At 40.2% G+C, this 14259-nt stretch overlaps 1 protein-coding gene across 3 annotated transcripts in view; it reads right to left on the bottom strand.

Annotated features, from left to right (window-relative positions):
• ADGB (androglobin) overlaps positions 1-14259 on the bottom strand; it is a 185801-nt gene that overhangs the window by 6816 nt on the left and 164726 nt on the right. For 2 of the 3 annotated variants that reach the window (XM_040238642.1, XM_040238643.1), the window contains 3 exons: positions 12280-12456; positions 11423-11525; positions 9113-9247 (listed from right to left, as the gene is read on the bottom strand). In XM_040238642.1, the coding sequence (XP_040094576.1) occupies positions 9113-9247; positions 11423-11525; positions 12280-12456 (415 nt within the window). The remainder of the gene's footprint in view (positions 1-9112; positions 9248-11422; positions 11526-12279; positions 12457-14259) is intronic. The other variant, XM_040238644.1, reaches the window with a different exon arrangement.

The following is a 14259-nucleotide window of genomic DNA, read 5'->3' as shown; positions in this document are numbered from 1 at the left end:
CTTTGAGAATAATTGCTTTACAATGTTGTGTTAATATCTGCTGTACAACAAAGTGAATCAGCTATATGTTTATACTATTTATATATGTATTCTCTCCCTCTTGTACCTCCCTGCCACCCTCCATCCCACCCCTCTAGATTATCACAGAGCACCAAGCTAATCTCCCTGTGCTACTTAGCAGCAGCAGCAGTGGATATATGTCAGTCTTAATCTCCCAGTTCATTCCACCCTCCCCTTACCCATCTGTGTCCACATGTCCATTCTCTATGTCTGCATCTTTATTCCTGCTCTGGAAATAGGTTTATCTGTACCATTTTTCTAGATTCCATGCTGCTGCGGCTCAGTTACTTCAGTCATGTCCGACTCTGTGCGACCCCATAGACGGCAGCCCACCAGGCTCCCCCGTCACTGGGATTCTCCAGGCAAGAACACTGGAGTGGGTTGCCATTTCCTTCTCCAATGCATGAAAGTGAAAAGTGAAAGTGAAGTCACTCAGTCGTGTCTGACTCTTAGCAACCACATGGACTGCAGCCCACCAGGCTCTTCCGTCCATGGGATTTTCCAGGCAAGAGTACTGGAGTGGGGTGCCATTGTCTTCTCTGATTCCATGTATATGCATTAATAAATGATATTTGTTTTTCTCTTTCTGACTTACTTCACTCTATATGACAGACTCTAGGTCCATCCACATCTCTGCAAATGACCACTTATGCTCCTTTTATGGCTGAGTAATACTCCATTGTATATATGTATATATACACACCACATCATCTTTATTCTTTCACCTGTTATTGGACATTTCAGTTGTTTCCATTTCCTGGCTACTGTCTTAAAACATTTTTATATTCCACCCACATAGTGCTTAGTATAGCTTGAGCAGATAGATCAAGTGCAAGGATAGCTCCCCCTCCCCCAAAAAAGAGAAATTACACTGAATTTATGGGTAAATTTAGGGAGAATTGGTATCTTAGTATATTGAGTCTTCTAGCCCAAAGAATTCCCACCTTCTAACCCCCCCCAAAAAGATACCTCATGTCTAAAGGCAAAGGAGAAACCCCAGCAAGATGGTAGGAGGGGCAAAATCATGTTTAGAATCAAACCCTGAACCCTTCAGAGATGCTCAGAAGGCTCAAACAAAACCTTGGGCGCACCAGGATCCTGAGACCCCACAGAGACTGAGCCAGACCTGCGTTTGAGTCTCTTGCATAGGTACAGGTCAGCAGTGGCCTACCAAAGGAGCAGGGGCTCTGGGTGCAGCTACCTGGTCACACAGCCTGTGGCATAAACCCTCTTGGAGGAGGTCGCCATTAACTCCACCACGGAGCTGCTGAGCAGACGACCCACAAACTGCAGAACAATTATATCAGAGAAATTCTTGCACTGTTAAGAAAGTTCTAGGGCCCACAACAGATTTCCCAAACTAGGGATCTGGCAAAGGAACTGAGAACCCCCAGGGAATTTGATTTTGGAGGCCAGTGGGATTTGATTATAAAACATACACAGGACTGGGGGAAACAGATGCTGGAGGGCACAAACAAAACCCTGTATGCACCAGGACCCAGGAGAAAGGAGCAGGGATCCCACAAGAGACCAGACTTGCCTGTGAGTGTCCAGGAACCTCTGGCAGAGACAAGGGCTGGCAGTGGCCTGCTGCAGGCTTGGGGGCACTGAGTGTGGCAGTGAATGCCGGGGACCTTTTGAGGGAGGTCGCCATTATCTTCATTACCTCCACCATAGTTTGGTCTCAGGTCAAACAACAGGGAGGAAACCCCACACATCAACAGAAAACTGGGTTAAAGATTTAGAGTATGGACCCCATCAGAAAGCTTCCATAGGCCTCTTATTCTTATCCATCAGAGGGCAGACAGACTAAAAACCACAATCACAGAAAACTAACCATCTGATCACATGAAACTATGAGCCATGCCATGTAGGGCACCCAAGACGGGTGGGTCATGGTGGAGAGCTCTGACAATATGTGGTCCACTGGAGAAGGGAATTGAAAACTACTTCAGTATTCTTGCTTTGAGAACCCCATGAACAGTATGAAAAGGCAAAAAGATAAGACACTGAAAGATGAACTCCCAAGGTCAGTAGGTGCCCAATATGCTACTGGAGATCAGTAGAAAAATAACTCCAGAAAGAATGAAGAGACGGAGCCAAAGCAAAAACAACACCCAGTTTTGGATGTGACTGGTGATGGAAGTAAAATCCAATGCTATAAAGAGCAATATTGCATAGGAACCTGGAATCCAGGTCCATGAAGCAAGGCAAATTGGAAGTGGTCAAATAGGAGATGGCAAGAGTGGACATCAACATTTTAGGAATCAGAGAACTAAAATGTACTGGAATGGGTGAACTTAACTCAGATGACCATTATATCTACTACTGTGAGCAATAATCCCTTAGAAGAAATGGAGTAGCCATAGTCAACAAGAGTCCAAAATGCAGTAATTGGATGCAGTCTCAAAAATGACAGAATGATCTCTGTTCATTTCCAAAGCAAATCATTCAATATCATAATAATCCAAGTCTATGCCCCTACCAGTGATGCTGAAAAAGCTGAAGTAGAATGGTTCTATGAAGACATACAAGACCTAACATCTTTTGGGGGTATTATAGAACTAACACCCCCCCCAAAGATGTCCTTTTTATTATAGGGGACTGGAATGCAAAAGTAAGAAGTCAAGAAATACTGGGAGAAACAGGCAAATTTGACCTTGAGTACAGAAGGAAGCGGAGCAAAGGCCACTAGAATTTTGCTGAGAGAATGCACTAGTCATAGCAAACACCCTCTTCCAACAACACAAGAGAAGACTCTACACACTACATCATCAGATGGTCAACACTGAAATCAGATTTATTATATTCTTTGCAGCCAATAATGGAGAAGATCTATACATTCAGCAGAAACAAGACCCAGAGCTGACTGTGGCTCAGATCATGAACTCCTTATTGCCAAATTCAGACTTAAATTGAAGAAAGTGGGAAAACCACTAAACCATTCAGATATGACCTAAATAAAATCCCTTATGACTATACAGTGGAAGTGAGAAATAGATTTAAGGGACTATATCTGATAGAGTGCCTGATGAACTATGGACAGAGGTTCATGACATTGTACAGGAGACAGGGATCAAAACCATCCCCAAGAAAAAGAAATGCAAAAAAAGCAAAATAGCTGGCCTTACAAATAGCTGTGAAAAGAAGAGAAGTGAAAAACAAAAGAGAAAATGAAAGATATACCCATTTGAATGCAGAGTTCCAAAGAATAGCAAGGAGAGATAAGAAAGTCTTCCTCAGAGATCAATGCAAAGAAACAGAGGAAAACAATAGAATGGGAATGACTAGAGATCTCTTTAAGAAAATTAGAGATACCAAGGGAACATTTCACGCAAAGTTGGGCTCAATAAAGGACAGGAATGGTATGGACCTGACAGAAGCAGAAGATATTAAGAAGTGGCAAGAATACACAGAAGAACTGTGCAAAACAGATCTTCATGACCCGGATAATCACAATGGTGTGATCACTCACCTAGAGCCAGACATCCTGGAATGTGAAGTCAAGTGGGCCTTCAGAAGCATCACTACGAACAAAGTTAGTGGAGGTGATGGAATCCCAGTTGAGCTATTTCAAATCCTGAAAGATGATGCTGTGAAAATGCTGCACTCAATATGCCAGCAAATTTGGAAAACTCAGCAGTGGCCACAGGACCGGAAAGGTCAGTTTTCATTCCAATCCCAAAGAAAGGCAATGCCAAAGATGCTCAAACTACCACACAATTGCACTCATCTCACACGCTAGTAAAGTAATGCTCAAAATTATCCAAGCCAGGCTTCAGCAATACGTGAGCCGTGAAATTCCAGATGTTCAAGCTGGTTTTAGAAAAGGCAGAGGAACCAGAGATCAAATTGCCAACATTCACTGGATCATCAAAAAGCAAGAGAGTTCCAGAAAAACACCTATTTCTGCTTTATTGACTATGCCAAAGCCTTTGACTGTGTGGATCACAAGAAACTGTGGAAAATTCTGAAAGAGATGGGAATACCAGACCATCTGACCTGCCTTTTGAGAAACCTATATGCAGGTCAGGAAGCAACAGTTAGAACTGGACGTGGAACAACAGACTGGTTCCAAATAGGAAAAGGTATTATGTCAGGCTGTATATTGTCACTCTGCTTATTTAACTTAGTACATAAAGAGAAATGCTATGTTGGATGAAGCACAAGCTGGAATCAAGATTGCCGGGAGAAATATCAATCACCTCAGATATGCAGATGACACCACCCTTATGGCAGAAAGTGAAGAACTAAAGAGCTTCTTGATGAAAGTGAAAGAGGAGAGTGAAAAAGTTGGCCTAAAGCTCAACATTCAGAAAACGAAAATCATGGCATCTGGTCCCATCGCTTCATGGGAAATAGATGGGGAAACAGTGGCTGACTTTATTTCTGGGGGCTCCAAAATCACTGCAGATGGTGACTGCAGCCATAAAATTAAAAGACGCTTACTCCTTAGAAGGAAAGTTATGACCAATCTAGACAGACAATGAAAGAGAGATTACTTTGTTAACAAAGGTCCGTCTAGTCAAGGCTATGGTTTTTCCAGTAGTCATGTATGGATGTGAGAGTTGAACTATAAAGAAAGCTGAGGGCCGAAGAACTGATGCTTTTGAACCATAGTGTTGGAGAAGACTCTTGAGAGTCCCTTGGATTGCAAGGAGATCCAACCAGTCCATCCTAAAGGAGATCAGCCCTAAACAGTCATTGGAAGGACCGATGTTGAAGCTGAAACTCCAATACTTTGGCCACCTGATGTGAAGAGTTGACTCATTTGAAAAGATATTGATGCTGGGAAAGATTGAGGACAGTAGGAGAAGGTGATGACAAAGGATGAGATGTTTGGATGACATCACCGACTCAATGGACATGAGTTTGGGTAGGCTCTGGGAGCTGGTGATGGACAGGGAGGCTTGGAGTGCTGCAGTCCACGGGGTTGCAAAGAGTCGGACATGACTGAGTGACTGAACTGAACTGAGCTGATATCTGCAGTAAGTTTGCATTATTTTAAGTCACTAAGTTCATGATTATTTTTACAGGGTAGGAAAATCATACAATTAAGTTAATTTGTTTTTATTTTTGTTAAATATTTTACTTAGTTGTACACCTTCAGAATTTTGAAATGTTTCTTAATCAATCTTTTCCATTTTATCATTGCTTTTTGGGAGAGTCAAGTTTTCACTGTGCCATGCAAAAAACCCCAGTCTCCCATTGACCATTTAATCTTGATTTTCACATGTGGCGGTAAAAGTCTCCAGGAATATTGTAAAGTTATTAATTCATAAAAATTTTTTAAAGGATTATTCATTCATAAATATAATCTGAAGCAAAATTTTATAAGCATAAAAAACAATATCATCAAATTAGTTTTTCATTTTTCAAAAGTATGCCTTTATCAGCAGGATACAAGTGAGAAAAAAGAATACCATACTACAAATCCCAACTTTGCTCCATCAATAAAACAGAAATTCAGTCATGTTTTTCACTTTGTAACATTAAGTAAAATATTCCTAAAATATTGGCATCTTATATACAACAGGTCTCTTCTAGAAACCAGTGGTTAATAACTTATTTTTTCATTATGGTTGCTCTATGATCTTACATTTCTAAAGTTCAAGTGTTTTTCTTAGGAACATATCTACTTTCATTGTATGTATTTTTGGCATTCAAACTTGAATTGTTTCTATGACACCAACTCTGCTCACTCTGTTTGGAAAGAAAATGTTTTTGATTAATTAGATGTTTGTGTCCTTTTACATCTTGCCAAATAATATATATTTTACAGAGAGCGTGTAAAAGGGCCAAGAAGGTTAATCTTCATGTTCATCTGTAAAACTGTTGTATCAGAATAAAGTGTATCTGAATGAGGGGCTTCCCAGGTGGCGCAGTGGTAAAGAATCCACCGAATAGTGTAGGAGATGTAGGAGACACGGGTTTGCATTGGGAAGACCCCTGGAGAAGGAAATGGCAACCTACTCCAGTATTCTTGGGTGGAAAATCCCATGGACAAAGGAACCTGGCAAGCTACAGTCTGTGGGGTCACAAAAGAGTTGGACGCGACTGAGCATGTGTGCACAGAATAAGGTGTAAGAGAGTATGGACTTGGACCTCCATAACAGTGTAGGTCAAAGAGAGAGAGAGAGAGTGTGTGTGTATGTGTGTGTGTGTGCACGTGCATGCATGTGCTATCGTGTCTGCAAACAGGTACTCTATGGGATGAGTCCTGAGAGTACACATTTAGAAATATTTTTATAGCAATTACTCATCACTGGATCATTTTACTGTATCCTATAAAAGTTTCAGTTTGCAACAGAATCAGCAGAAAACTTTTCATTGTAGATAGTAAGAAAATAACCATTTAAAAGGCAAGGTGAAGAATGAGTGAGTGAAGTCGCTCAGTCGTGTCCAACTCTGCAACTCCATCAATTGTAGCCTTCCAGGCTCTTCCATCCATGGGATTTTCTAAGCAAAAATACTGGAGTGGATTGCCATTTCCCTCTCCAGGAGATCTTCCTGACCCAGGGATTGAACCCAGGTCTCCTCCATTGTAGGCAGACACTTTACTATCTTGAGCCACCAGGGAAGATCCATTGACTTATTTTAAAGCCGGGAGAAAAGTTTGGGAATAAAGACCAAGGCACTTTCCAAGGCCCCCAGAAATAATAGGAAAGTTGAAAGCCAAGTTGGAACTTGAACTTGATGATGGCTTGGTGTTGCAAAAAAATGCTTGGATGTGAAATCAATAATGATATTGTTTACATGTCCTTTGGCATTATGGAGGAAGTTGTTCTAATTTACCTATTATATATGAAGATAGTAGCAAGAGCAGGGTAGTATTTAAAGAGTCACAAACAAATGAGTAAATAAATATACATATATGTATATATATGTTGCTATTTGGGGATTCCCAGGTGGGGCTAGTGGTAAAGAACCTGCCTGCCAATGCAGGAGACATAAGAGACGTGGGTTTGATCCCTGAGTTGGGAAGATCCCCCCAAGTAGGGCATGGCAACCTATTCCAGTATTCTTGCCTGGAGGATCCCATGGACAGAGGAGACTGGCGTGCTATAGTCTACAGGGTTGCAAAGAGTTGGACACAGCTGAAGCAACATGGCACGCACATATATTGCTGTTCAGTCGCTAAGTCATGTCTGACTCTTTTGAGCCCATGGACTGTAGCCCTCCAGGCTCCTCTGTCCATGGAATCCCCCAGGCAAGAATGCTGGCGTGGGTTGCCATTTCCTTCTCCAATGTATGTGTGTATATGTATACAAATGGAAAGCCCCGAGCATGCAAAGCTGGCACAGGGTCTACAATCTCCTATGGGTAAGGGGTCTTCAGGAGTGAGGGCCAAGTTGTGATGCACCAACAGCAGGGGTGGGAGAAACACACAGAGTTCCAGAGAACAGCTAGATACCCGGACCTGTGGCTCCCAAGCAGGATCGCTGCTACAGCAGCGGTATCTGGGGCATCCAGCAGAGTCTCAGCGCCATGTGATGGACTACACAGTACTGCCATATAATGTGGCAGAACCACACAGCCCTTTTTGGTGGGAGGGCAAGTAAATTTCTTTTTGATGGTACATAATTAAACGTATTTTTTGTTAAAATAAAATGATAATAAGACGTATTTAACAGTGCGTTGAGGAATTTTTGGCTTGAGGACAGGCTGCTTTGGTTGCTTCTATATTTTGACTATGGTAAATAGTGCTTCTATGGAACACGTGCATTTGAGGTACATGTATCTTATTTGAAATAGTGTTCTCATTTTATTCCATCCCTACTCATTTTCACCTGTCCTCTCTGTTTTATGATCCCTCCTTATTACCGCAAACCATACCTTCATAAGGGGTTAATATCTAAAATAGATAAACAGCACATACAATTCAATATCAAAAAAAATACCAGCCTGAATGGACAGAAGACCTGAAATATACATTTTTCCAAAGAAGACATACAAATAACAAACAGGCACATTAAAAGGTGCTCAACATGCTAATCATCAGAGAAATGCCAATCAAAACCACAATGAGGCATAACTTCACATCTTTGGAATGACTATTGTCAAAGAGACTATAAATAACAAATATTGGCAAGGGTGTGGAGAAAAGGGAACCCTTGTACACTGCTGGTGAGTATGTAAATTGGTGCAGCCACTGTGGAAAACAGTCTGGAGGCTCTTTAAAACACTGAAAATAGAGCTACCATATGATCTACTCCAGGGTATATATCTGAATTCCACTCTTGGGTAGATAGCTGAAGAAAATGAAAACACTATTTCAGAAAAGATACATGCACCTCAAATGCACATGCTCCATAGCACTGCTATTTACCATAGTCAAAATATAGAAGCAACCTGAGTGCCATCAGCTGGGGAATAGATAAATCAGATATGTTGTGTACACACACACACACACACACACACACATATTTGGCCATCTGATGCAAAGAGCTGATTCATTGGAAAAGACCCTGATGCTGAGAAAGATTGAGGGCAGGAGAGCAGGAGAGCATAGGGTGATAGAGGATGAGATGGTTGGATGGCATCATTGACTCAAAGGACATGAGTTTGAGCAAACTCCAGGAGATGGTGAAGGACAGGGAAGCCTGGCATGCTGCATTCCATGCAGTTGCAAAGAGTTGAACATGACTTAGCAACTGAATAATCAATCTATCTATCTATATAATATAATGGAAAATATTGTATATATATATATAGTGGAAAAATTTGTGTTAGAATAGGGGAACACAAATATTTAACATTGGTTATAAAAAATGTAGGACACTATAGATAAAGCAAAAAGAATGTATATTTAGTGACAATTGTATATGCTATCACTGCAAAAAGAAATTCTCACTTTTATCTTTAGGTTAATTGTTTATTAATCAGGTCCTTGAGCAGATTACCACTCTAGTAATTAAAATGAAGACCTATGAATCCTGTATACATATTTTTCTGTGTTCAACCTTAGCCATCATATATGTTAAAATGATATCTTTTCCAGAATCTCTATTTCAAAATATGGATTTATCTTACCAATAAGGGCAATACTTACTGATATTTTCCCTCCGTAAGCTCTGATCTCGCTCTTCCTTCCCTGCTGGGGAAGATCCTCCACTTTCACTGTTTGTTGACTTTGCTAGATCCTTCACACCCTTGCCTACTTGCCACTTCTTCCACAGCATGCTCCCTGATGGGTATAGACTCCTTGTTATCAAAATTCGTGGAACTCTTTTTATCTGACTCTTTTATGGCACTCGAAGATGTTACTACTAAATACGACATACAGAGCACTAAAAAAACCTTGCACTCTATGAAATCACACACACAAAAATAACAAGACATATAGAATACATAGATATGTAAAGTTCAAGAATGGGAAAAATTAATTCATCGCGATAGAGATCAGACGAATGGTTTCTTTGAGGAAGGAAAAGTCTGGGAAAGAGAATGAAGAGGACTACTGCGATGTTTTATCGTGATCTGAACAGTGGCTCCTGAGTATACACCAAGCTGTTCAATTAAAATATGTGTCTTTATTAACTGTAGTTTACATGATAAGGTCAGCCTTCTCTGAGCTCTGTTCTCCACTTGGCTTTGTCCTTAACTGGTGGTGAATCCCAGTTTTAGCAAAGAATCCAGCCAAATTAGTTTATTGAGAATCTCCCCACCACTGATATCCGATTAAACTTCTTATCTTCCTCACTTGATATTTAATCAAATTTCTCTTCCCTGACCCTTGATACCTAGCCAAATTCATAGAGGCATTTTTTCATTAGTTCCCTGCTTGTTATAAATCTTCACTTGTTTCTGTTGTGTTCAGAATTGTGTTCAATCTCTCTCCTCCTACAATGGTCCTGAATAAAATCTCCTTTGTCATTTTTAACAAGTATTCAGTGCAATAAATTTTCTTTTACATAAACAACATAACTTTTGAAAACTTAATAATAAAATCTAGAGCTTAATGAACAAGGACTGTATTCTATTCATCTATATATTCCTAACATTATATTGAAAAAAAGGGAAAATATTAGTCACTCCATCATGTCCAACTCTCTGTGACCCCAAGGACTGTAGCCCACCAGGATCCTCTGTCCATGGGATTCTCCAGGCAAGAATACTGGAGTGGGTTGGCATTCCCTTCTCCAGGGGATCTTCCCAACCCAGAAACTGAACCCAGGTCTCCTGCATTGCAGGAAGATTCTTTACTGTTTGAGCTACCCAGAAAGCCATTACATTAGACTCTACTTATTACAGGAGCGAGTACTTTAAGAGTTAGAAATATTTTAATTTTTGTCAATTTTTAGATATATGATGTAGGAAGAATAAGGTGACCCTCTGAGTTTTTGTCTCTAAATGCTGTAAAATAGGAATAAATAATAAGGTCTACCTCATAGTTGCCATAGGTTAAAGTCAGGTAATGAACAAAAGCACTTTGTGCCCACCCCAGAAAAACAGGATTAGGATGAAATTTATTGTTTATACTTTTCATATGAAAAGTTATGGAACTTTAATTTTATAACAGTTGAGTTATACTCCTGAAGATGTGCAAGTGGAAAAGCACAATTTGTGAAGTGAATGTCTTTAGCCTCCCTGGACAGTGCAGTGTGGTGGGTAATGAAGAGCACTGTCTGCATGCTGGCTCTGTTTCTTGGTAACTTGTGAATTTAGAAAATTACTCTGGGTCTGTGTCCCGGTAAGTTGGAAATAATATTATATATCAGTGGGATGATATGAGTATTAGATGAGATAGAGGTAAAGAATCTGTCGGCCAGTGCAGAGGACCCATGTTTGACCCTGGCTAGGGAAGATTCCCTGGAGAAGGAAATGGCAACCCGTTCCAGTATTCTTGGCTGGAAAATCCTATGGTCAGAGGTGGGTTACAGTCCATGGGGCCACAAAGAGTTGGACACGACTTAGCAACTACACAACAGCACCTGATTAGTATTTCATAATCCCAGACCCAAGCAAGTCACTCAATAAAAGTAGTTAACTTCATTGCTATGATTCTTATAGCTATTATTTATCGCTATTGGGATTAGAAAAGTGCCAGATTTATAGTTGTATCCCTGCCTTCAAGTTCATATGCTGCTACTTTCTAACCAGACGGCACCCTTACTTCTGGTTTCATCTTTTCTTAAGTGGTGAAAATCATATCTACTTGGGGACAAAGTGAACATCTGCTTGGTAAAAAGAAAATGCTTCAAAACCTACTTTCTTATTGAACAGTCCATGACTTTACAATCCTATAAGGAAATAGATTCTGATTTTTTTTTCTTTTTAGCAAGCATAACTTGTTGACTAGCTATTAAGAAGTGCAGGTAACGGCTCCATGCTTGGGGCAGCTGGGACAGGTCCCACTGACCTTCTTCCCCTGCTTTGGTTTGGCTTTCAGACACAGGCACGCACTCAGCATCAGGCGTTTTCCTAATGAACTGGCTGAGATAATGGAGACGAGCCTGGGCAGCCTAAAAGACAGACAGCATCAACACATTGTCCAGGAAACACCATCTCAACAGTACTCGTGATAAGGGGAAATGTCAATGAATATGGCAGTCTGGTCCAGGCCAGCTGTTACAAATCATCAAAGAAAAAAATTCTGAACCATTCATGTTCATGATTTTGACAGTGATTTGTGAGAACTAGTGAAGAAGCAGTCGTAAAACTTAGACACTGGGCATGCCAGCTTAGATCCAATTGCTGCTGAACTGTTTTCATCTGCCTCAGTAACCCTGAGTTGGGGATATGAAACATATATAATAACAATGTTTCACTATGGCAATGATTCTTATATAAAACAGAGAAGGGAGGAATCATGGAGTACATGTATTTCACAAGGGCAGTGCATGCTTCTTCTTTATCTAAGGCATGTTCAGAATACTTGAAAGCATGTATTAGACATTTTTATGCTTTTTGTAGTTGGCAGTGTTAAGGACACAGAATGTTAATCCCAGATGATGTGAAAGAACAAGGTGACTTAAGATTTGGGCCATAAGTGTTACCATAACATGCTTTGCTTTCACAAGTCATCTGGGTATCCAGATAGTATTAATAACATTTCACAATGTGTCCAAATGTGGCCTTAATATTTAGTTAGTTGATGTCTGACAAAATTTCAGATATTTCCTAAAGTAAAGACTATGTGATTTCACCAATATGGCTCTTTCTTCAGACCACACCCAGGAATGAAAGGTAAAGGACAATTTTTCAAACTCAGATAACCTTGATTGATCTTCCTGGCTCCGTCATCTCCCAGGCTTGCTTCATGGCTCGGATTTCATCTGTTCGTTCTGTATCTTTTTTCACTTCAAAAAATTCCGCTTCATTGTGCTCAGTGACCAGCCTCAGAATCCAGTAGGGTTTATTTGGGTCTTCTTGTTGAGGGTGGGCAGCGTACATCTGACAAGGCACATTAAAAAAGTTTGGGTCAGATGCTTTCTTCCTTTCAAGAGGGTCTAGATTTTACCTTATGATCCATAATTTCACTGTATTTTACCCAAGAGAAATGAAAACATGTACTTGCAAAATGACTTGGAAAAGAACATTTATTATAGCTTCATTCATAACAGCCAGAAAATGGAGAATGATATAAACATCTGTCAATTGATGAATGGATAAACCAACTGTAGTATATTACTTGGTTGTTGTTGTTTAGTTGGGAAGTTGTGTCAGACTCTTTGTGACCCTAAAAACAGTAGCCCACCAGGCTTCTCTGTTCATGGGATTTCCCAGGCAAGAATACTGGAGTGGCTTGCTATTCCCTTCACCAGGGGATCTTCTCAATCCAGGGATCAAACCTCTCTCTCCTGCTTGGAAGGCAGATTCTTTACCACTGAGCCACCTGGGAAGCTCACGTGGACTATTACTTAACATTAAAAAGTAATAAACTATTAATGCATGCCATCGTGTGATTGAAGTTCACACAGACAATATACTGAAGTAAAGAAGCTGAACATGAAAGAGTACATCTTGTATGATTCATTTGTATGAAATTCCAGGACAGGCAAAACTTGCATGGGGGAGAGGTGTGGGGATGACCGAATCCACTGTGGAGAGGTTTAGGGGAATTGCTAAGCTTATGGAAATGGGCTATAACCTAAACCTTGACAGAGATATATGGGTTACATGATGAGTGCCCTTGGCAGAATTCATCTCACTGAAGTGTATATTTAATATTGCTGTATTTCACTGTATGCAAATTTCAACTAAAAACTATAAATAATTCTAAATTCCACTTAAGCTCATTCATACCATCTGTTTACATGAGGGCAGAAATAGTTATTTCCAAGTCCATATATATTGATATACATTTGTTATGAAAGATGACATTTTGATGTCTTGTAGGATCACTTTCATGCACCTTAGGCTGGGAGCTGATTGTCTTAGGGCTTGAAAGTGTCTAGAAAATTGAGACTTATGGGTAGCAATCTCGTAGGGAGAGGAGCTTGAATCTGATGCGGTTTCTAGCACTTTCCATAAGCCTGCTGCTGCTGCTGCTAAGTCGCTTCAGTCGTGTCTGACTTGTAGCGACCCCATGGACTGTAGCCTACCAGGCTGCTTCATCCATGGGATTTTCCAGGCAAGAGTACTGGAGTGAGGTGCCATTGCCTTCTCTGCCATAAGACTGAGACAATGGCAATTATCCATAGTACAATAACGCAGATGGGGAAGTGGAGATTGGGGGCGCCACTGAATAAAGTTTTCATAAGCAGTTTGGTTTTAATGTTACCCAAAAGATCTAGCTTTCTACAATATTCCCTTACTACTCTGATGAAAATTTAAATCTCTCAATTGGAAATTCTTTTATTTGTTCTTTCTAAAGCACAGCACATAAGCTCTTGCCATCTTTCATACTGCTTGATAAATAAGTTTTTAAGAAACTTCTCCAGGATAAAGTTTTGATTAGGGAATGGAACACTTTGAAGAACTAAGGGAAGGCCACATGTCTGTAAGAATTTATGGATTGAATTTAGCTTAATTGCTTTAACTTGGAATAGTTTCGTTGTAGTTGTTAATGATAGGACTATTTTCTCAGAAAATTCAAATAACGGATTATCTATCAGTGAGTGATAAACTGGAGCTACATTTAGAAAAGTTAATACTCAACATTATCTTGAAGTTTCAAGGCAAAAACTGTGGTTGACTGGAACTTCATCTATATTTTTGAGCCACACAATGTTGCAAAAAACACATTTTGAATAG

This window comes from Oryx dammah, unplaced genomic scaffold (genome assembly GCF_014754425.2).
Source record: "Oryx dammah isolate SB20612 unplaced genomic scaffold, SCBI_Odam_1.1 HiC_scaffold_4, whole genome shotgun sequence".
Lineage (NCBI taxonomy): Eukaryota > Metazoa > Chordata > Mammalia > Artiodactyla > Bovidae > Oryx > Oryx dammah.
This window is presented reverse-complemented; position numbering and strand designations above follow the sequence as displayed.